The 22,114-nt window shown below is 46.0% G+C and overlaps 1 protein-coding gene across 6 annotated transcripts in view; it reads left to right on the top strand.

Annotated features, from left to right (window-relative positions):
• LOC124003457 (regulatory-associated protein of mTOR-like) overlaps nucleotides 1-22,114 on the top strand; it is a 254,307-nt gene that overhangs the window by 175,276 nt on the left and 56,917 nt on the right. For all 6 annotated transcript variants that reach the window (XM_046311732.1, XM_046311730.1, XM_046311729.1 and 3 more), the window contains exons 14-21: nucleotides 363-473; nucleotides 3,089-3,163; nucleotides 3,448-3,513; nucleotides 4,527-4,718; nucleotides 6,804-6,944; nucleotides 7,146-7,266; nucleotides 7,696-7,836; nucleotides 10,674-10,829. In XM_046311732.1, coding sequence (XP_046167688.1) covers nucleotides 363-473; nucleotides 3,089-3,163; nucleotides 3,448-3,513; nucleotides 4,527-4,718; nucleotides 6,804-6,944; nucleotides 7,146-7,266; nucleotides 7,696-7,836; nucleotides 10,674-10,829 — 1,003 coding nt within the window. The remainder of the gene's footprint in view (nucleotides 1-362; nucleotides 474-3,088; nucleotides 3,164-3,447; nucleotides 3,514-4,526; nucleotides 4,719-6,803; nucleotides 6,945-7,145; nucleotides 7,267-7,695; nucleotides 7,837-10,673; nucleotides 10,830-22,114) is intronic.

Genomic DNA, 22,114 nt, shown 5'->3' with positions numbered 1-22,114 from the left:
AATAGATGATTATTGTAGATATACAAGCTCTCATCTACTGTCAGGTCTGAAACAATCTATATCAACTGGTAGACACTACAAATAAGAACTCATGTCAAATATACTGTCTGTAAAATGTATATAGTACTGTATGTATGAGCTGGAAGTAGAAGCTGAAGTGTTGTCATCCATCAGTTTACTCCATTTAGGGAAGGTGTATTTGGTATATTTAATTTAAAATAGACACAGATTTAGGGCCTTAGAGGCCTCTTAGGCTTCTCATTATTATAGAGGTGTTGCTAGAAAGACACAATAGTTAAAGCCAGTTCTGATTTCTTTAGGTTGGAACTTTAAAGTGAATAATATCTCATGTGTGTTTTCAGGCCCTCTCCGTAGGGATCTTCCCCTACGTGTTGAAGCTGCTACAGAGCTCTGCGCGGGAGCTCCGACCCCTGCTGGTCTTCATCTGGGCTAAGATCCTGGCTGTGGACAGCGTGAGTACTAAGGCACACACATACACACTGGCACATACAGTTGATGTTGGAAGTTTACACACACTTAGGTTGGAGTCATTGAACTCGTTTTTCAACCACTCCACAAATTTCTTGTTAACAAACTATAGCTTTGGCAAGTCGTTTAGGACATCTACTTTGTGCATGACACAAGTAATTTTTCCAACAATTGTTTACAGACAGATTATTTCACTAATAATTCACTATCACAATTTGTGGGTCAGAAGTTAACTTAGTGTATGTAGACTGTGCTTGGAAAATTCCAGAAAATTATGGCTTTAGAAGCTTCTGATAGGCTAATTGACATAGTTTGAATCAATTGGTTTACAAGTGGATGTATTTCAAGACCTACCTTCAAACTCAGTACCTCTTTGCTTGACATCATGGGAAAATTTAAAGAAATCAGCCAAGACCCCAGCAAAAAAATTGTAGGCTTCTACAAGTCTGGTTCATCTTTGGGATCAATTTCCAAATGCCTGAGGTACCACGTTCATCTGTACAAACAAATAGTACGCAAGTATAAACACCATGGGACCACGCAGCCGTCATACCGCTCAGGAAGGAGACGCGTTCTGTCTCCTAGAGAAGAACGTACTTTGGTGCGAAAAGTGCAAATCAATCCCAGAACAACAGCAAAGGACTTTGTGAAGAAGCTGGAGGTAACGGGTTCAAAAGTATCCTATATATCGATACAGCCTGAAAGGCCGCTCAGCAAGGAAGAAGCCACTGCTCCTAACCGCCATAAAAAAGAGCAGACTACGGTTTGCAACTGCACATGGGGACAAAGATCGTACTTTTTGGAGAAATGTCCTCTGCTCTGATTGAACAAAATAGAACTATTTCGCCATAATGACCATTGTTATGCTTGGAGGAAAAAGGGGAGGCTTGCAAGCCAAAGAACATCATCCCAACTGTGAAGCACGGGGGTGGCAGCATCATGTTGTGAGGTTGCTTTGCTGCAGGAGGGCGTGGTACACTTCACAAAGTAGATTGCATCACGAGGAAGAAAATGTGGATATATTGAAGCAACATCTCAAGACATCAGTGACCAAGTTAAAGCTTGGTCACAAATGGGTCTTCCAAATGGACAATGACCCCAAGCATACTTCCAAAGTTGTGTCAAAATGGCTTAAGGACAACAAATTCAAGGTATTGGAGTGGCCATCACAAAGCCCTGATCTTAGTCAGTGTACACATTCAGTGTACACATTACAATAACCAAACCATACCAGACTTCTACTGTCATAGCAAGCTACATTTTAATTTTTGCACTTTATTTTAAACCAATTTCACTCTCCCTACAGAATAGTTGATATGTGTCTATAAAGGGACAGTCAATTCGTATCTGTCACATGGAGCAGCTCTGTGTAGCTGTACAGAGAAATGATTGCCATGAAGTCAATAACAGTCCCAGATAAAAGCAGAAAATGAACCCATTCAGTCAGTTAATGTCAGTCGATCAGTTTAACGTCAGTTGACATTAATGTAGAGTAATCCTCATCAGGAGATTGAGTTGTGAGAGGCGGCTGCCTACATACAGGCTTGAAATCATTGGCCACTTTAATAAATGGAACACTAGTCACTTTAATAATGCCACTTTAATTATGTTTACATATCTTGCATTACTAATCTATGTATATACTGTATTCTATTCTACTGTGTCTTGGTCTATGCCACTCTATTGCTTGTCCAAATATTTATATATTCTTAATTCCATTCTTTTACTTAGATATGTGTGAATTAGGTAGTCGTTGTGAAATGGTTAAATATTACATGTTAGATATTGCTGCACTGTCGGAACTAGAAGCACAAGCATTTCTCTACACTCGCATTAACATCTGCTGACCATGTGTGTGTAACCAATAAGATTTGATTTGTGCTACTTATTTTACTGATTCCTCACCCAACTTGAGCATTTAGCTAAATATTGGATGTCAATAATGGGTAATGTTCACCGAGGCCATAAGTACGTGATAACCTACGAAGCGAGTGTGCACTATAAACATGGCTATCTGTAACGTTTTAGCTGTTGAATAAAATGGCAGCCCTAAAACTCACTTACACAAAGCATATTGCCTTTTTTTACTTACATGGTAGAACTTACCGTATAACCCTAAGGTAGTAGGACAGTCTGTATTATTCTAGTGATCCTTTAGCATCCAGACACCCGAGAGTAGTCATCAGTGTTTGTCAATGCTGAAGAATAATCAAAGGACTTTGAGATGAAAGGACAGGAAGAGAAGTCATTTTTCCCCCCTCTGTCAAATTAGTAGTGTGACTCAGGTATTGAGTTGCGTTATTCAATAATGTCTAGGCTATGTCATTAACCTTGGTTATAAATATTATGTTGAGTAGTTGCATATTTGTCGCTCTGAAACATATGACCCTTTTCCTCAAGGAGCACAATAAAGTAATCTACTGAAATAGAATAAATATATTATTTAGGCTGAGTTGATTCTACTGTAAGGATGGCAGGAGACTGTTGTCAGTGAAGTGTCTGAGTCGTGTTTTGTTCATTACTCGTGTAATAACAGCAGATTAATGACAAGGTGACTAGACTGACGTACTGGATTGTTTTTCTCTCTCGCTCTCTCTAGTCATGTCAGGCAGACCTGGTAAAGGACAACGGACACAAGTACTTCCTGTCTGTCCTGGCCGACCCCTACATGCCTGTGAGTATCACCCAATCGGAGCATGAGAAAACCGAAAGCGCCATAGGGCGCCCGTGGGTTACCCTTAACCATAGATCTAGAATCAGAATCATTGCCCTTCCCTCCGATCATAACCTTTTCCATTCTAGCTGAGAATATATCTGACCCTGTATCAGTGGTTAGTGTTGACTTCTACCTACTCAAACATGTGTGCTATGATCCATAGCTCCCAGTAATGAATGAGGTGTTGGTGAACGGAGTTGATACATGGCAGTTGACTGTGTTTCTTGTGTTTCCTGTTTCAGGCTGAGCACCGCACCATGGCTGTCTTTATCCTGGCTGTGATTGTCAACAGCTACACCACAGGCCAGGTGTGTGTGTGTGTGTGTGTGTGTGTGTGTGTGTGTGTGTGTGTGTGTGTGTGTGTGTGTGTGTGTGTGTGTGTGTGTGTGTGTGTGTGTGTGTGTGTGTGTGTGTGTGTGTGTGTGTGTGTGTGTGTGTGTGTGTGTGTGTGTGTGTGTGTGTGTGTGTGTGTCGCTCTGTCGGGTCGCTCTCGCCCGCGCGCTCTGTCGGGTCGCTCTCGCCCGCGCGCTCTGTCGGGTCGCTCTCGCCCGCGCGCTCTGTCGGGTCGCTCTCGCCCGCGCGCTCTGTACGATCGGGCTCTCAGATAGAAAGACAATCTATTAATCTTGCTCTTCATATTTTTTTGCACACTCGTCTCTCTCTCCCCCTCCCTCCTCTGTTTACTTAATGTTCTCCGTTTCCCATTGGCTCTGTGTTAATAATAGATGAGCTCCAACATTACAGAGACGTGCCGCTCGTTCAAAGTTCTCGCCGCCTTGTATTTATACCTCTCTGCCTTCCTTTTAACCAGCACTTCATCATTCCTTCCGTTTGTTGGATTGGTTGGAACATGTGGCCTAAACTTCAGGGGTAAGGAGTGATAGTACTCCTACTGGTAGGGTTCAGCTCAGGTGTGATCAAGTTACAACATGTACACTGAATCCCTGTACTGCTCTAGTTGTCTGATGGAGGGGGGTTTGATACTGCCACAAGGCAGAGAGTCTGCCAAAATAGGTATAGGCTTTCAAATGGTGGCTTTTCATAGCCACAGGAAACCAATACAACCCCACATAAAAAGTGACAAACTCTTAACAGTCAAGTATTGGACGTCGACCCTTCAGGTTCACAGTGAGAGGCAGAGGTTAGATCCCTGTTGGGTTTGGCCATAGACTTCCAGACGGGAAGATCAGCCTAAAGCCAAGTCATAAAGGCCTTGGATGTGCGTGTGTGAATTACTGACATGGGCCCTCTAACACACTCTCTCCTCCCTGCCTGCCTTCCAACTCCTTTCTCATCCTCCTCAACACCCCCCCCCCCCCAGGAGGCCTGTTTGCAGGGGAACCTGATAGCCATTTGCCTGGAGCAGCTCTCTGACCCTCATCCCCTGCTCCGTCAGTGGGTGGCCATCTGCCTGGGACGCATCTGGCAGAACTTTGACTCGGCCCGCTGGTGTGGTGTCAGGGACAGTGCCCACGAGAAGCTCTACAGCCTGCTGTCCGACCCCATACCTGAGGTGAGAGGGAAGTACACACCTTTGGGACGTACGCGCACACACCTTTGGGACGTACGCGCACACACCTTTGGGACGTACGCGCACACACCTTTGGGACGCACGCGCACACACCTTTGGGACGCACGCGCACACACCTTTGGGACGCACGCGCACACACCTTTGGGACGCACGCGCACACACCTTTGGGACGCACGCGCACACACCTTTGGGACGCACGCGCACACACCTTTGGCGCCCACACCTTTGGGACGCACGCGCCCACACCTTTGGGACGCACGCGCCCACACCTTTGGGACGCACGCGCCCACACCTTTGGGACGCACGCGCCCACACCTTTGGGACGCACGCGCCCACACCTTTGGGACGCACGCGCCCACACCTTTGGGACGCACGCGCCCACACCTTTGGGACGCACGCGCCCACACCTTTGGGACGCACGCACCCACACCTTTGGGACGCACTTAGCAGATTGAGGGTTCAGCGGCTCCTTTAGGATTTTGAGGACCTGAGGGACAGTGAAGTCAGTCTGCGCTGTATTTCGCCCACCTCACATGGGTGACATGCAAGGCACACACACAGGGTCAGAACATCTGTTGCCAGCAGCCTAGCAGGGCATCCTCTCTCTCTAGGGGCCAGGCAGCTGCTTTGACTGAGCGGTGAGACCAGGGTCCGCATCCACTCTGGTGTAAACACACACACACATTGATCTCACACAACCTTATGTACACACTCACAATGCCCGAAGAGAATTGGGTATTTGAGCGCTTCACCAGGAACTTTGGAGAACCCCGACACACACATCACAATTTAAAAATGTATATTTATTACTCGGCTAGTTTGATCAGCTCCCCTCTTCAGTGCCCAGATTCACAAAACCTTAAGACATTTCTTCTTAACTGCCATTTTGTCCTTAACTAGACTTAAGGAGAAAGTTAAGCGAAGTTGCTATTCCTCAAAGGTTCTTGGAAATATTCTTCTGCTTTTTCTTATGTTTCTCCTGAAGCAAGAAGTTAAGAAGAAATTAGATTCTTGAACATAATGTTATTGGAAATGTTGTTAATTCCAAGAAAGCCAAACCCTTGTCTTAAACTCGGGGCAGTGAGAGAAGAAACAAATGAACACAATTGAACTTGTTTTATTCACTCACACACTTCATCTGAAAGTTTATTTAAACCCAAGGACATGTTTTAGAACAGTAATCTCAGTAGGAAATATGCTAACACCATTGCCGTTGCTAGCTAGATAGCTCGTGGAATCGGTTGCCTAGCAACATCTTAAGAAGATTTGTTAGAAGATATTTGAGAACCTGGTAAGAAAATCGTAAAATCCTAAGACGTTGTGGTGGAATTGCACTTACGAACTGTCTTATGAACTTGTTTTTTTCTTGAAGCTTAAGTTTTTGCGTAAGAAGTGTTTGGTGAATCTTGGTGAATCTTTCAAAATGAAGGTGTGTGTGTGTCAAGTACCCCATATAATGCAGGCAGAGAGTGAGAGAGATGGATGGAGAGAACAGAGAGAGGCAGACTGAGGAATGTAGATCAGTGACTACGGTGAGAGTTTTTAATGAATTTTCAGCTGAGGCCTGTTGGGGGGATTTCTCAAGAGGAGATGCATATTTACTCTCTGCAATACACACACACACACACACACACACACACACACACACACTGGGCCAGGTTTGAGTTAGTTTTGCCTATGACAGGCAGTGCATGGAGAGATACTTAAGGAATAAACTATAAATTATGTGGACCTGCACTTCCTTTGTGGCTTCTTGGGGCGATTATTGATACCAATTTAGAGGTAGGAGTTATTGTTATTTAGCGTACACAGTTAATTAGTGTGATGGGCGGTAGCGTGACCAATGGTAAATTATTATTTTCAGACACCATTGATCTTCTCAGTAAATATGGCTGCATTAGAAATGAGAGGATTAAGGAGGGAGTATTAGTATTGATTCCCCTTTTTTTTTTAAAGCAGCACCAAAGCAATCTAACCAATGACGGACCAATGACTTGGTCTGGATCCAACCAGGAAGGGACTAGGGAGTGAGTTCTCTTGGTACCAAACTATCCCTGGTCTCCTCAGGTGCGCTGTGCGGCGGTGTTTGCCCTGGGGACGTTTGTGGGGAACTCGGCCGAGCGGACGGACCATTCTACGACCATCGACCACAACGTGGCCATGATGCTGGCACAGCTCATCAACGACGGCAGCCCTGTGGTCCGCAAGGTAGACCCGTACACACACACACACACACACACACACACATGTTTTTCTCACCTCACTATTTCCTATGTTCTTGCTGACGTCGTTGACTGATTTGTACTGTGGGGCGATGGACTGTGTTAGGTCTTTTGCTGTGGTTGACTAGGTTTTGACCGTGTGTGTGTTGGGTTCTGGTTGACTGTGTGGTGGCGGTGTGTTCTTCAGGAGCTGGTGGTGGCTCTGAGTCACCTGGTGGTTCAGTACGAGAGTAACTTCTGCACCGTGGCCCTGCAGTTCATGGAGGAGGAGAAGAACTACCCTGTACCCTCACCTGCCAACACCTTAGGTACACACACACACACACACACACACACACACACACACACACACACACACACACACACACACACACACACACACACACACACACACACACACACACACACACACACACACACACACACACACACGTCACATACACTCACTTCCAACCTCTGTCATAATCATTACAATAGGAAGTCATTGATGTGTATTGTTTTAAAGCACACTGGTCCACTTAGACTTGTCCCAGACACTAGCTACTGTACATGTGAAATGGGGTTTAGGGTTCTGGGGGAGTTTGAATGAAATATGCAGCATGTTTTGATAGAGCACATCAATATTTAAAATGACCTTTATTACCTACTCTCATATTGACTGTCATGTCGCTACTGTATTCCATGTAGTGCCAAATGAATGGGTTAATTGACCTTCCCCTGTGTGTGCCTGTGTACAGAGCCCTGTAACCTGACTCCAGTGCGCGACAGCCCGGCCATCCCGCGGCTGCGTTCAGTCAACTCCTACACCAACATCAGAGCTGCCACCACCGCACGCAACCTCAACAAGAGCCTGCAGAACCTCAACCTCAACGAAGAGGGTAGGAGAGAGATGGGGAGGATGACATTGAGGCAGGCGAGAAAGAGAACTGAAAAAAAGAGACATGGAGAGATTAATGTGGTTATATACTGTGAAGGGGGAGATGGAGAGAATGAAATCGACTTAAGGGTAGAGACTTTTCTCTTCCCTCTGACTGCCTCTCTTCTTTCCCAAATAATTACTTGAGGGGATTTGAAGAATCGTCATCATAGTCATGATGGCAAAGTCACAACAGAGAAGATAATTCTCCTCGGGCTTACCACACTGACGCTAGCGTTTAGCGTGGGTGGGGTGGGGGGGCTGTCTTGCTCTGCTTGCACACACAAAACACACGCACAGTTTGAGAGCCTATGTCCATCATACACCCACAGCATTAATGGAGGATTACACTCTTGACCCCCTCTCAGCCCCCGCAGTACTGACTGACTCAGGTGTCAGCTCATTCTTGCTGAAGCCAAAAGGCAATATAGCCACGCTGAGTAATACTAGCCGCTAGCACGTTAGCTTACCGCTTACAGCCTCTCTGAATCCACATCGTCCACTCATTCTAACTGGCAGCGATGCTTGTCACCAACAGCCATGACAAACCTTTTAGTCTGCCTTGCCTACTCCCAATCCCCATCTCAATATGCACTCTGTTACAGGGATATATGGCGGCCATTTTGTGTGAGTCAGCCGATGATAATGGGAAGTTGTGTAGAGTTATAGAGTGTGATGACTCGGGCGGACAGTTAGAATAGGCTGGGGAGATTGAATGGAAGGTCCAGTCAATAGCTTGTAGTTTCTAGTTTTCTAGCTAGAGAGAAATGGGAGGCTGGTGATACGGTGACACTTCGCTTTACCTTCAGACACACAAAATCAAACAATCAGAGCAGAACAAGTACTTTATTTTCACGCTCCATTTGATACTGTTACTTCAAGGTATAGTTATTCAGGTATAATGTGGTATATTTCATGGTATAGTTATTCTGGTATAATGTGGTATATTTCATGGTATAGTTATTCAGGTATAATATGGTATATTTCATGGTATAGTTATTCTGGTATAATGTGGTATATTTCATGGTATACTTATTCAGGTATAATGTGGTATATTTCATGGTATACTAATTCTGGTATAATATGGTATATTTCAGGGTATAGTTATTCTGGTATAATATGGTATATTTCATGGTATTGTTATTCTGGTATAATATGGTATATTTCAGGGTATTGTTATTCAGGTATAATGTGGGATATTTCAGGGTATTGTTATTCAGGTATAATATGGTATATTTCAGGGTATTGTTATTCAGGTATAATGTGGGATATTTCAGGGTATTGTTATTCCGGTATAATGTGGTATATTTCATGGTATAGTTATTCAGGTATAATGTGGTATATTTCATGGTATACTTATTCAGGTATAATATGGTATATTTCATGGTATACTTATTCAGGTATAATATGGTATATTTCATGGTATAGTTATTCTGGTATAATGTGGTATATTTCATGGTATAGTTATTCTGGTATAATGTGGTATATTTCATGGTATACTTATTCTGGTATAATGTGGTATATTTCATGGTATAGTTATTCTGGTATAATGTGGTATATTTCATGGTATAGTTATTCTGGTATAATGTGGTATATTTCATGGTATAGTTATTCAGGTATAATATGGTATATTTCATGGTATAGTTATTCTGGTATAATGTGGTATATTTCATGGTATACTTATTCAGGTATAATATGGTATATTTCATGGTATACTTATTCAGGTATAATATGGTATATTTCATGGTATAGTTATTCTGGTATAATGTGGTATATTTCATGGTATAGTTATTCTGGTATAATATGGTATATTTCATGGTATAGTTATTCTGGTATAATGTGGTATATTTCATGGTATAGTTATTCTGGTATAATATGGTATATTTCAGGGTATAGTTATTCTGGTATAATATGGTATATTTCAGGGTATTGTTATTCTGGTATAATATGGTATATTTCAGGGTATTGTTATTCAGGTATAATGTGGGATATTTCAGGGTATTGTTATTCAGGTATAATATGGTATATTTCAGGGTATTGTTATTCAGGTATAATGTGGGATATTTCAGGGTATTGTTATTCAGGTATAATGTGGGATATTTCAGGGTATCGTTATTCAGGGATAATGTGGTATATTTCGGGGTATTGTTATTCTGGTATAATATGGTATATTTCGGGGTATTGTTATTCTGGTATAATATGGTATATTTCGGGGTATTGTTATTCTGGTATAATATGGTATATTTCGGGGTATTGTTGTTCTGGTATAATATGGTATATTTCGGGGTATTGTTGTTCTGGTATAATATGGTATATTTCGGGGTATTGTTATTCTGGTATAATATGGTATATTTCAGGGTATTGTTATTCTGGTATAATATGGTATATTTTGGGGTGTTGTTCTGGTATAATATGGTATATTTCGGGGTATTGTTGTTCTGGTATAATATGGTATATTTCGGGGTATTGTTGTTCTGGTATAATATGGTATATTTCGGGGTATTGTTATTCTGGTATAATGTGGTATATTTCGGGGTATTGTTATTCTGGTATAATGTGGTATATTTCGGGGTATTGTTATTCTGGTATAATATGGTATATTTCGGGGTATTGTTATTCTGGTATAATATGGTATATTTCGGGGTATTGTTATTCTGGTATAATATGGTATATTTCGGGGTATTGTTATTCTGGTATAATATGGTATATTTCGGGTATTGTTATTCTGGTATAATGTGGGTAATTTCAGGGTATAGTGATTCTGTTGTGTAACTACTATTCTGTCATTTGTATGTCTAGGTGGTCCGGTGACGTTCTCACCAGGTAACTTGAGCACCAGCAGCAGTGCCAGCAGCACCCTTGGTAGCCCTGACAACGACGAGTACATCCTCTCCTTTGAGACCATCGACAAGATGAGACGAGTCTCCTCCTACTCTTCCCTCAACTCCCTCATAGGTAGGAAAACTACTGACTTACACTACCCTTACTACTGAGTTCACACTACCCTTACTACTGAGCTTACACTACCCTTACTACTGAGCTTACACTACCCTTACTACTGAGCTTACACTACCCTTACCACTGAGCTTACACTACCCTTACCACTGAGCTACATTACCCTTACCACTAACCTACACTAACTACCCTTACCACCCTAGTCTTACAGTTCTACTCCTCTCCTTTATTCCAAATCACCTCTTGTTCCTCTCAGTAGTAAGGGGTTGTAGTAACTACCACTTAAGTCAAATGTTCACTTAGTCATGTATTGATGTCAATGGGAGACTAAACATTTTACTTAAGTGGAAGTTACAATTGGCCTCTTTCAGGGCTCCAGACTAACATTTTAGTCTGGTGATACTCTCTTTTTCTGTTGGTGGAACAAGCCCATGATTTGATCGCACCATTCCTTTCCAAGGCTTCAAGCAATATAACAGAATTAGTAATCACCTTATCCGTTACTGTTAAAATAGGGCTCCAGAATGTTCTGACTTCTTTTGTTCAATAGAGATTCATTTGCCGGAATCCTTTTTTTGCATTAATATCAAAGGCAAATTTATTTGGGGCTAAAACTCAAAAAACATTAGCTAGATTGGTAACACTATATATAATATTCACTGCTCGTAGTCATGCATTAATCTGAATGTAATGTCCTAAAGAAACGTTGCAGTTTGTAGCCTACTACCCTATGCACGAGCAATGGCTGATGCACATTTCAAACACTCTGTATATCTCAAAGCCATATACTGAACAATATAAACGCAACATGCAACAATTTCAACTATTTTACTGAGTTAGTTCATATAAGGAAATCAGTCAATTAAAATAAATGTATTAGGCCTTGTGTGTGTGGTACATTTCTGGGATCTTTTATTTCAGCTCATGAAACATATGAGACCAACGCTTTACATGTTGAGATTATATTTTTGTTCAGTATAAAATATCTTGGTTGTGAAGTATTTGCTATTGACCTCAATATAAAGTGTATACCCCAGAAAGCTGAGAACATCCTTTCTTCAACAGTTGTTGTTTCCCACAGTTGTATTTTTAAATGTTATACAATCAGAGGGGGGAGAGCATGTGGCTCGCGTGTCACAGCAGTCACCAGCGAAGCAGTTACAGGGGCAGGGCAAGACACTTTCATTACATGAATCTTGAGGATAATGCACTCTACTGTTTGACCAAATCATGGCTTTAGCCGTCAGAAAAATAGGACGTTTTGAACCTTGAGTGAGTTGACCTTGTATTGTTTGCATCGGCACAAGCTGAACATTCATTACATTTTTTAAACTTGCACAGCCAAGTCAAAATGTGACTAAGCGGTCACAGTCTGGAGCCCTGCCTTCCTATACTTTTCCCTTTCTCCTGCTTCAATGCCCTCTTACCTGTAGGTAGGACTTCTTCTCAACCTACCATCCTCTACTGTTAAACTCACGAGGGTGCCCCTGGCTCCAAAAGACTGAGTGCTTTTCCTGATCTCACTGAGGGCTGGCCCTGCTCTGTTTCCCCTATGCTGTGGTGATTGGCAGAAGCCTTGATGCGTCCTGACACTCAGTTTGCGTGTGTGGAGAAAAAGCATTAACTCACCAGCAACACAAAGGAGAGAGATGGGGATTCCCTACCTTCTGTTGCCAGTTAGAGGAATGCCCACTTCACACACCAACTGCCATTGTATTTGACCAAGTACTCCAAAACAGTGGTTCCCAACTCCAGCCCCCCCAAAAGTACATGTTTTTGTTGTAGCCCCGGTCAAACTCGCCTGATTCAACTCATTAAGGGCCTGATGATTAGTTGACAAGTTGAGTCAGGTGTGTTGTCTGGGCTACAATGAAAATGTGTACTGTTGGGGGTACAGGAGGACCAGAGTTGGGAAACACTGCTCCAAAATATGAGGACACACACACACACACACACACACACACACACACACACACACACACACACACACACACACACACACACACACACACACACACACACACACACACACACACACACACACACACACACACACACACACACACACACACACACACACACACACACACACACAGAGGGGTGGTGTGAGACGAGTACTAAGTACACTACACACGCTTCCCCACTTCCATAAATCCCTCCAGTGCACCACTGACCCATGGGAACACACTGCTACGTTAACTCAGATTCATCAAATAATCCCGTATTAATCAACTCCCACAGGAAGCGCTGATTGGCCAAGTTCAACACAGTCACATCTATGGGTCTTTTCAGGACACAGTGGCATGCACTTTACCAAGTCTGACGAATAAACTACCAGGAAATGGATATCAAATATATTTTTGTATATAATATAAAAAATTCGCATTCTGGTAGACGTTTCTGTCGCTACCCTTTTAACAGGTGCGTTTAGCGTTCATTCAGCCTCTATCTAAATCCTTCCCAAGCTGCACTGGGGTCTCGGAACACCGCCAAGGGGTCTGATTCATTCTAAACAGGTTGAGTATGAAATTGGCCCCTCGCCCACTATGCTGTGTCCAGTTTAGCTTCTTGCCATAGAATAGTATTATTCATTCTATTTCCATTGTCCTTACCTCCCTATGTGCTTGATTCTGACCCAGCTAGCAGCTCATGACATGGCATACATAAACAAACACCATGGGGCTGTACCATAGAGGGTTTTGCAATAGTGCTGACTCGATGCCTAAACATTTAGATATGTTACTTGTTTGGGAGCTGTTGCAGGAGCACCATTGGGTTGCATTAGCTAACACTGGTCAGTCACACACAATATAGAATTGATTGGGCAATACCTGGTTGTTGATAAAGTGCTCTTCGTAAAGGGACAGTTCACTCCCAAATCACCACAACAGATGACACAGAATATGGACTTTGAATTTTGGGTGGATTGGATAACAAAATAAAAGAAATACACAACTTGAAGCAACCACATATTTAGCCAGGGAGCACCTCAACACATCAAGAACTTATTTATTCATTTAAGGCCCTGAGCGAGACTAGCTTCCTGTCCAAGGAGTGTACTTGTACAGCAAGCTGCCTCACGCTACAGAAACAGGAGATTCTATTCCCTCCAGAAAATAAGTTGGAAACGCTTAGTGAATCTGGCCTTAAAAATGATAATGTCTTACACAGCATATCCTCCCTGACATTTCTGTTTGGCCACAGCAAGGACTTGGCTCAGTTTCTCCCTGTGGCAGTGCATTTAAGATGCTCGTGTTTGAATGAAGGAAATGTAGCTTACAGAGGCTGACCAAGACTTATATTGGATTGGGTGTTAAATATGCATTAACGGATGACCTTTGAGACATTTTTCTGTCTTGTCAGGATACTGCAGGGGAAGCTCCAAATGTAGCTGTTGTCGTAAGAAATATCTTTTAGGATTTAACATGGTTGTAAGATTGTGCAGATGTTGCAAAGGTCCTCATACCAAGCCTAGCTGAAGACAATTCAGCCTGGGAATGATCTGTAGTCACACTCTCTCATGTTGAACTGTGTAGGGTGCTGTGGTGATAATGTGTCTATGCCAGTGAAAACTGAAGTATTTCCCTGTTTAAATGGAGGGGAAACGGTATTTCACATTCATCACCAGGGCTGTTTACCGCAGCACCTAATCACATTCATGCCCCCGGGCTAGAACCTAATCACCTCTTTACCTCGCTTACCCGCTCTCGCTTACACACACTCGCTTTTTCCCTTGCTCTCTCTCTCTCTTGCCTGATTGCTGGCTTGCTTTCTCGCTCCCTCTTTCCCCGTGCTCTCTTTCTCTCTCTTTCCCCGTGCTCTCTTTCTCTCTCTTTCCCCGTGCTCTCTTTCTCTCTCTTTCCCCGTGCTCTCTTTCTCTCTCTTTCCCCGTGCTCTCTTTCTCTCTCTTTCCCCGTGCTCTTTCTCCCTCTTTCCCCGTGCTCTCTTTCGCTCTCTTTCCCCGTGCTCTCTTTCCCCGTGCTCTCTTTCCCCGTGCTCTCTTTCTCCGTGCTCTCTTTCTCTCTCTTTCTCCGTGCTCTTTCTCTCTCTTTCTCCGTGCTCTTTCTCTCTCTTTCTCCGTGCTCTTTCTCTCTCTTTCTCCGTGCTCTTTCTCTCTCTTTCTCCGTGCTCTTTCTCTCTCTTTCCCCGTGCTCTCTTTCTCTCTCTTTCCCCGTGCTCTCTTTCTCTCTCTTTCCCCGTGCTCTCTTTCTCTCTCTTTCCCCGTGCTCTCTTTCTCTCTCTTTCCCCGTGCTCTCTTTCTCTCTCTTGTGCTCTCTTTCCCCGTGCTCTCTTTCTCTCTCTTGTGCTCTCTTTCCCCGTGCTCTCTTTCTCTCTCTTTCCCCGTGCTCTCTTTCCCCGTGCTCTCTTTCTCTCTCTTTCCCCGTGCTCTCTTTCTCTCTCTTTCCCCGTGCTCTCTTTCTCTCTCTTTCCCGTGCTCTCTTTCTCTCTCTTTCCCGTGCTCTCTTTCTCTCTCTTTCCCGTGCTCTCTTTCTCTCTCTTTCCCCGTGCTCTCTTTCTCTCTCTTTCCCCGTGCTCTCTTTCTCTCTCTTTCCCCGTGCTCTCTTTCTCTCTCTTTCCCCGTGCTCTCTTTCTCTCTCTTTCCCCGTGCTCTCTTTCTCTCTCTTTCCCCGTGCTCTCTTTCTCTTCTCTCTCTTTCCCCGTGCTCTCTTTCTCTCTCTTTCCCCGTGCTCTCTTTCTCTCTCTTTCCCCGTGCTCTCTTTCTCTCTCTTTCCCCGTGCTCTCTTTCTCTCTCTTTCCCCGTGCTCTCTTTCTCTCTCTTTCCCCGTGCTCTCTTTCTCTCTCTTTCCCCGTGCTCTCTTTCTCTCTCTTTCTCCGTGCTCTCTTTCTCTCTCTTGTGCTCTCTTTCCCCGTGCTCTCTTTCTCTCTCTTTCTCCGTGCTCTCTTTCTCTCTCCGTGCTCTCTTTCTCTCTCCGTGCTCTCTTTCTCTCTCCGTGCTCTCTTTCTCTCTCCGTGCTCTCTTTCTCTCCGTGCTCTCTTTCTCTCCCCGTGCTCTCTTTCTCTCTCCCCGTGCTCTCTTTCTCTTTCCCCGTGCTCTTTCTCTCCCCGTGCTCTCTTTCTCTTTCCCCGTCTCTTTCCCTGTGCTCTCTTTCTCTTTCCCCGTGCTCTTTCTCTTTCCCCGTGCTCTCTTTCTTCCTCTTTCCCTGTGCTCTTTCTCTCCGTGCTCTCTTTCTCTCTTTTTCTCTGTGCTCTCTTTCTCTGTGCTCTCTTTCCCCGTGCTCTCTTTCGCCGTGCTCTCTTTCTCTCTCTTTCGCCGTGCTCTCTTTCTCTCTCTTTCGCCGTGCTCTCTTTCTCTCTCTTTCCCGTGCTCTCTTTCTCTCTCTCCCCCGTGCTCTCTTTCTTTCTCCGTGCTCTCTTTCTCTCCGTGCTCTCTTTCTCTCTCTTTCCCGTGCTCTCTTTCTCTCTTTTCCCCGTGCTCTTTTTCCCCGTCTCTTTCCCCGTGCTCTCTTTCTCTCTTTCTCCCGTGCTCTCTTTCTCTCTTTTCCCCGTGCTCTCTTTCTCTCTCTTTCCCGTGCTCTCTTTCTCTCTCTTTCCCCGTGCTCTCTTTCTCTCTTTCCCCGTGCTCTCTTTCTCTCTTTCCCGTGCTCTCTTTCTCTCTCTTTCCCCGTGCTCTCTTTCTCTCTCTTTCCCGTGCTCTCTTTCTCTCTCTTTCCCCGTGCTCTCTTTCTCTCTCTTTCCCCGTGCTCTCTTTCTCTCTCTTTCCCCGTGCTCTCTTTCTCTCTCTTTCCCCGTGCTCTCTTTCTCTCTCTGTCTCTCTCTTTCCCCGTGCTCTCTTTCTCTCTTTCCCCGTGCTCTCTTTCTCTCTTTCCCCGTGCTCTCTTTCTCTCTCTTTCCCCGTGCTCTCTTTCTCTCTCTTTCCCCGTGCTCTCTTTCTCTCTCTTTCCCCGTGCTCTCTTTCTCTCTCTTTCCCCGTGCTCTCTTTCTCTCTCTTTCCCGTGCTCTCTTTCTCTCTCTTTCCCGTGCTCTCTTTCTCTCTCTTTCCCCCCGTGCTCTCTTTCTCTCTCTTTCCCCGTGCTCTCTTTCTCTCTCTTTCCCCGTGCTCTCTTTCTCTCTCTTTCCCCGTGCTCTCTTTCTCTCTCTTTCCCGTGCTCTCTTTCTCCCTCTTTCCCCGTGCTCTTTCTCCCTCTTTCCCCGTGCTCTCTATCTCCCTCTTTCCCCGTGCTCTTTTTCTCCCTCTGTCTCGCTCTTTCCCCGTGCTCTCTTTCTCTCTCTTTCCCCGTGCTCTCTTTGTCCCTCTTTCCCCGTGCTCTCTTTCTCTCTCTTTCCCCGTGCTCTCTTTGTCCCTCTTTCCCGTGCTCTCTTTCTCTCTCCCCGTGCTCTCTTTCTCTCTCCCCGTGCTCTCTTTCTCTCTCTTTCCCCGTGCTCTCTTTCTCTCTCTTTCCCCGTGCTCTCTTTCTCTCTCTTTCCCCGTGCTCTCTTTCTCTCTCTTTCCCCGTGCTCTCTTTCTCTCTCTTTCCCCGTGCTCTCTTTCTCTCTCTTTCCCCGTGCTCTCTTTCTCTCTCTTTCCCCGTGCTCTCTTTCTCTCTCTTTCCCCGTGCTCTCTTTCTCTCTCCCCGTGCTCTCTTTCTCTCTCTTTCCCCGTGCTCTCTTTCTCTCTCTTTCCCCGTGCTCTCTTTCTCTCTCTTTCCCCGTGCTCTCTTTCTCTCTCTTTCCCGTGCTCTCTTTCTCTCTCTTTCCCGTGCTCTCTTTCTCTCTCTTTCCCCGTGCTCTCTTTCTCTCTCTTTCCCGTGCTCTCTTTCTCTCTCTTTCCCGTGCTCTCTTTCTTTCCCGTGCTCTCTTTCCCCCCGTGCTCTCTTTCTCTTCTTTCCCCGTGCTCTCTTTCTCTCTCTTTCCCCGTGCTCTCTTTCTCTCTCTTTCCCCGTGCTCTCTTTCTCTCTCTTTCCCCGTGCTCTCTTTCTCTCTCTTTCCCCGTGCTCTCTTTCTCTCTCTTTCCCGTGCTCTCTTTCTCTTTTCCCCGTGCTCTCTTTCTCTTTCCCCGTGCTCTCTTTCTCCCTTTTCCCCGTGCTCTCTTTCTCCCTCTTTCCTCTTTTCCCCGTGCTCTCTTTCTCTCTCCCCGTGCTTCTTTCCTCTCTTTCCCGTGCTCTCTTTCTCTCTTTCCCCGTGCTCTCTTTCTCTCTCTTTCCCCGTGCTCTCTTTCTCTCTCCCGTGCTTCTTTCTCTCTCTTTCCCGTGCTCTCTTTCTCTCTTTTCCCCGTGCTCTTTCTCTCTCTTTCCCCGTGCTCTCTTTCTCTCTCTTTCCCCGTGCTCTCTTTCTCCCGTGCTCTTTCCCGTGCTCTCTTCTCTTTCCTCTTTCCCCGTGCTCTCTTTCTCTCTCTTTCCCCGTGCTCTCTTTCTCCTTCTTTCCCGTGCTCTCTTTCCCTCTTTCCCGTGCTCTCTTTCTCTCTCTTTCCCTCTCTTTCCCGTGCTCTCTTTCTCTCTCCCGTGCTTCCCTCTCTTTCCCCGTGCTCTCTTTCTCTCTCTTTTCCCGTGCTCTCTTTCTCTCTCTTTCCCCGTGCTCTCTTTCTCTCTCTTTCCCCGTGCTCTCTCTCTCTCTCTCCCCGTGCTCTCTTCCCCCCGTGCTCTCTTTCTCTCTCTTTCCCCGTGCTCTCTTTCTCTCTCTTTCCCCGTGCTCTCTTTCTCTCTCTTTCCCCGTGCTCTCTTTCTCTCTTTTCCCGTGCTCTCTTTCTCTCTTTTCCCCGTGCTCTCTTTCTCTCTCTTTCCCGTGCTCTCTTTCTCTCTCTTTTTTCCCGTGCTCTCTTTCTCTCTTTCCCGTGCTCTTTCTCTCTTTTCCCCGTGCTCTCTTTCTCTCTCTTTCCCCGTGCTCTCTTTCTCTTCCCGTGCTCTCTTTCTTCCTTTCCCCGTGCTCTCTTTCTCTCTTTCCCCGTGCTCTCCCTCGTGCTCTCTTTCTCTCCCCGTGCTCTCTTTCTTTCCCCGTGCTCTCTTTCTTCTCCCCGTGCTCTCTTTCTCTCTCTCTTTCCCCGTGCTCTCTTTCTCTCTCCCCGTGCTTTTTCTCTCCCCCGTGCTCTCTTTCTCTCTTTCCCCGTGCTCTCTTTCCCCTTTCCCCGTGCTCTCTTTCTCTCCCCGTGCTCTCTTTCCCTTTCCCGTGCTCTCTTCTCTCTTTCCCCGTGCTCTTTTCTCCTCCCCGTGCTCTCTTTCTCTCTCTTTCCCCGTGCTCTCTTTCTCTCTCTTTCCCCGTGCTCTCTTTCTCTCTCTTTCCCCGTGCTCTCTTTCTCTTTTTCCCCCGTGCTCTCTTTCTCTCTCTTTCCCCGTGCTCTCTTTCTCTCTCTTTCCCGTGCTCTTTCTCTCTCTTTCCCCGTGCTCTCTTTCTCTCTTTTCCCCGTGCTCTCTTTCTCTCTTTCCCGTGCTCTCTCTCTCTTTCCCGTGCTCTCTTTCTCTCTTTTCCCCCGTGCTCTCTTTCTCTCTCTTTCCCCGTGCTCTCTTTCTCTCTCTTTCCCCGTGCTCTCTTTCTCTCTCTTTCCCCGTGCTCTCTTTCTCTCTCTTTCCCCGTGCTCTCTTTCTCTCTCTTTCCCCGTGCTCTCTTTCTCTCTCTTTCCCCGTGCTCTCTTTCTCTCTCTTTCCCCGTGCTCTCTTTCTCTCTCTTTCCCGTGCTTCTTTCTCTCTCTTTCCCCGTGCTCTCTTTCTCTCTCTTTCCCCCGTGCTCTCTTTCTCTCTTTCCCCGTTTCTTTCCTCTTTCCCGTGCTCTCTTTCTCTCTCTTTCCCGTGCTCTCTTTCTCTCTCTTTCCCCGTGCTCTCTTTCTCTCTTTCCCCCGTGCTCTCTTTCTCTCTCTTTCTCTGCTCTCTTTCCCGTGCTCTCTTTCTTTCTCTCTTTTCCCCGTGCTCTCTTTCTTTCTCTCTTTCCCCGTGCTCTCTTTCTCTCTTTTCCCGTGCTGCTTTCTCTTTTCCCCGTGCTCTCTTTCTCTCTTTCCCTGCTCTCTTTCCTCTTTCCCGTGCTCTCTTTCTCTCTCTTTCCCCGTGCTCTTTTCTCCTCTTTCCCCGTGCTCTTTTCTCTTTCCCGTGCTCTTTTCCCCGTGCTCTCTTTCTCTCTCTTTCCCCGTGCTCTCTTTCTCTCTTTCCCCGTGCTCTCTTTCTCTCTCTTTCCCCGTGCTCTCTTTCTCTCTCTTTCCCCGTGCTCTCTTTCTCTCTCTTTCCCCGTGCTCTCTTTCTCTCTCTTTCCCCGTGCTCTTTCTTTTTCCCCGTGCTCTCTTTCTCCTCTTTCCCGTGCTCTCTTTCTCTCTCTTTCCCCGTCTCTCTTTCTCTCTCTTTCCCCGTGCTCTCTTTCTCTCTCTTTCCCCGTGCTCTCTTTCTCTCTCTTTCCCGTGCTCTCTTTCTCTCTCTTTCCCCGTGCTCTCTTTCTCTCTCTTTCCCCGTGCTCTCTTTCTCTCTTTCCCCGTGCTCTCTTTCTCTCTCTTTCCCCGTGCTCTCTTTCTCTCTCTTTCCCGTGCTCTCTTTCTCTCTCTTTCCCCGTGCTCTCTTTCTCTCTCTTTCCCCTTTCCCCGTGCTCTCTTTCTCTCTCTTTCCCCGTGCTCTCTTTCTCTCTCTTTCCCGTGCTCTCTTTCTCTCTCTTTCCCCGTGCTCTCTTTCTCTCTTTTCCCCGTGCTCTCTTTCTCTCTCTTTCCCGTGCTCTCTTTCTCTCTTTTCCCCGTGCTCTCTTTCTCTCTCTTTCCCCGTGCTCTCTTTCTCTCTCTTTCCCGTGCTCTCTTTCTCTCTCTTTCCCGTGCTCTCTTTCTCTCTCTTTCCCCGTGCTCTCTTTCTCTCTCTTTCCCGTGCTCTCTTTCTCTCTCTTTCCCCGTGCTCTCTTTCTCTCTTTTCCCCGTGCTCTCTTTCTCTCTCTTTCCCCGTGCTCTCTTTCTCTCTCTTTCCCCGTGCTCTCTTTCTCCCCGTGCTCTTTCCCCCGTGCTCTCTTTCTCTCTCTTTCCCCGTGCTCTCTTTCTCTCTCTTTCCCCGTGCTCTCTTTCTCTCTCTTTCCCCGTGCTCTCTTTCTCTCTCTTTCCCCGTGCTCTCTTTCTCTCTCCCCGTGCTCTCTTTCTCTCTCTTTCCCCGTGCTCTCTTTCTCTCTCTTTCCCCGTGCTCTCTTCTCTTTCCCCGTGCTCTTTCCCCGTGCTCTCTTTCTCTCTCTCCCGTGCTCTTTCTCCCTCTTTCCCCGTGCTCTCTTTCTTTTTCCCGTGCTCTCTTTCTCTCTTTCTGCTCTCTTTCCCCGTGCTCTCTTTCTCTCTCTTTCCCCGTGCTCTCTTTCTCTCTCTTTCCCGTGCTCTCTTTCTCTCTCTTTCCCCGTGCTCTCTTTCTCTCTCTTTCCCCGTGCTCTCTTTCTCTCTCTTTCCCGTGCTCTCTTTCTCTCTTTCCCCGTGCTCTCTTTCTCTCTCTTTCCCGTGCTCTCTTTCTCTCTCTTTCCCCGTGCTCTCTTTCTCTCTCTTTCCCCGTGCTCTCTTTCTCTCTCTCCCCGTGCTCTCTTTCTCTCTCTTTCCCCGTGCTCTCTTTCTCTCTCTTTCCCCGTCTCCCGTGCTCTCTTTCTCTGCCCTCTTCTTTCCCCGTGCTCTCTTTCTCTCTCTTTCCCCGTGCTCTCTTTCTCTCTCTTTCCCCGTGCTCTCTTTCTCTCTCTTTCCCCGTGCTCTCTTTCTCTCTCTTTCCCGTGCTCTCTTTCTCTCTCTTTCCCCGTGCTCTCTTTCTCTCTCCCCCGTGCTCTCTTCTCTTTCCCCGTGCTCTCTTTCTCTCTTTTCCCCGTGCTCTCTTTCTCTCTCTTTCCCCGTGCTCTCTTTCTCCTCTTTTCTCTCTTTCCCGTGCTCTCTTTCCTCTCTTTCCCCGTGCTCTCTTTCTCTCTCTTTTCTCCTCTTTCTCCGTGCTCTCTTTCTCTCTCTTTCCCCGTGCTCTCTTTCTCTCTCCCCGTGCTCTCTTTCTCTCTTTCCCCGTGCTCTCTTTCTTCTCTTTCCCCGTGCTCTCTTTCTCTCTCTTTCCCCGTGCTCTCTTCTCTCTTTCCCGTGCTCTCTTTCCCTCTTTCCCCGTGCTCTCTTTCTCTCTCTTGCTCCCTCTTCTTTCCCGTGCTCTCTTTCTCTCTCTTTCCCCGTGCTCTCTTTCTCTCCTTTTCCCGTGCTCTCTTTCTGCTCTTTCTCTCCCGTGCTCTCTTTCTCTCTTTCCCCGTGCTCTCTTTCTCTCTCTTTCCCCGTGCTCTCTTTCTCTCTCTTTCCCGTGCTCTCTTTCTCTCTCTTTCCCGTGCTCTCTTTCTCTCTTTTTCCCGTGCTCTCTTTCTCTCTTTCCCGTGCTCTCTTTCTCTCTCTTTCCCCGTGCTCTCTTTCT

This window comes from Oncorhynchus gorbuscha, linkage group LG18, assembly GCF_021184085.1.
Source record: "Oncorhynchus gorbuscha isolate QuinsamMale2020 ecotype Even-year linkage group LG18, OgorEven_v1.0, whole genome shotgun sequence".
NCBI classification, from domain to species: domain Eukaryota; kingdom Metazoa; phylum Chordata; class Actinopteri; order Salmoniformes; family Salmonidae; genus Oncorhynchus; species Oncorhynchus gorbuscha.
The sequence above is the reverse complement of the archived record's forward strand: the minus strand, read 5'-3'. Positions and strand labels throughout refer to the sequence as shown.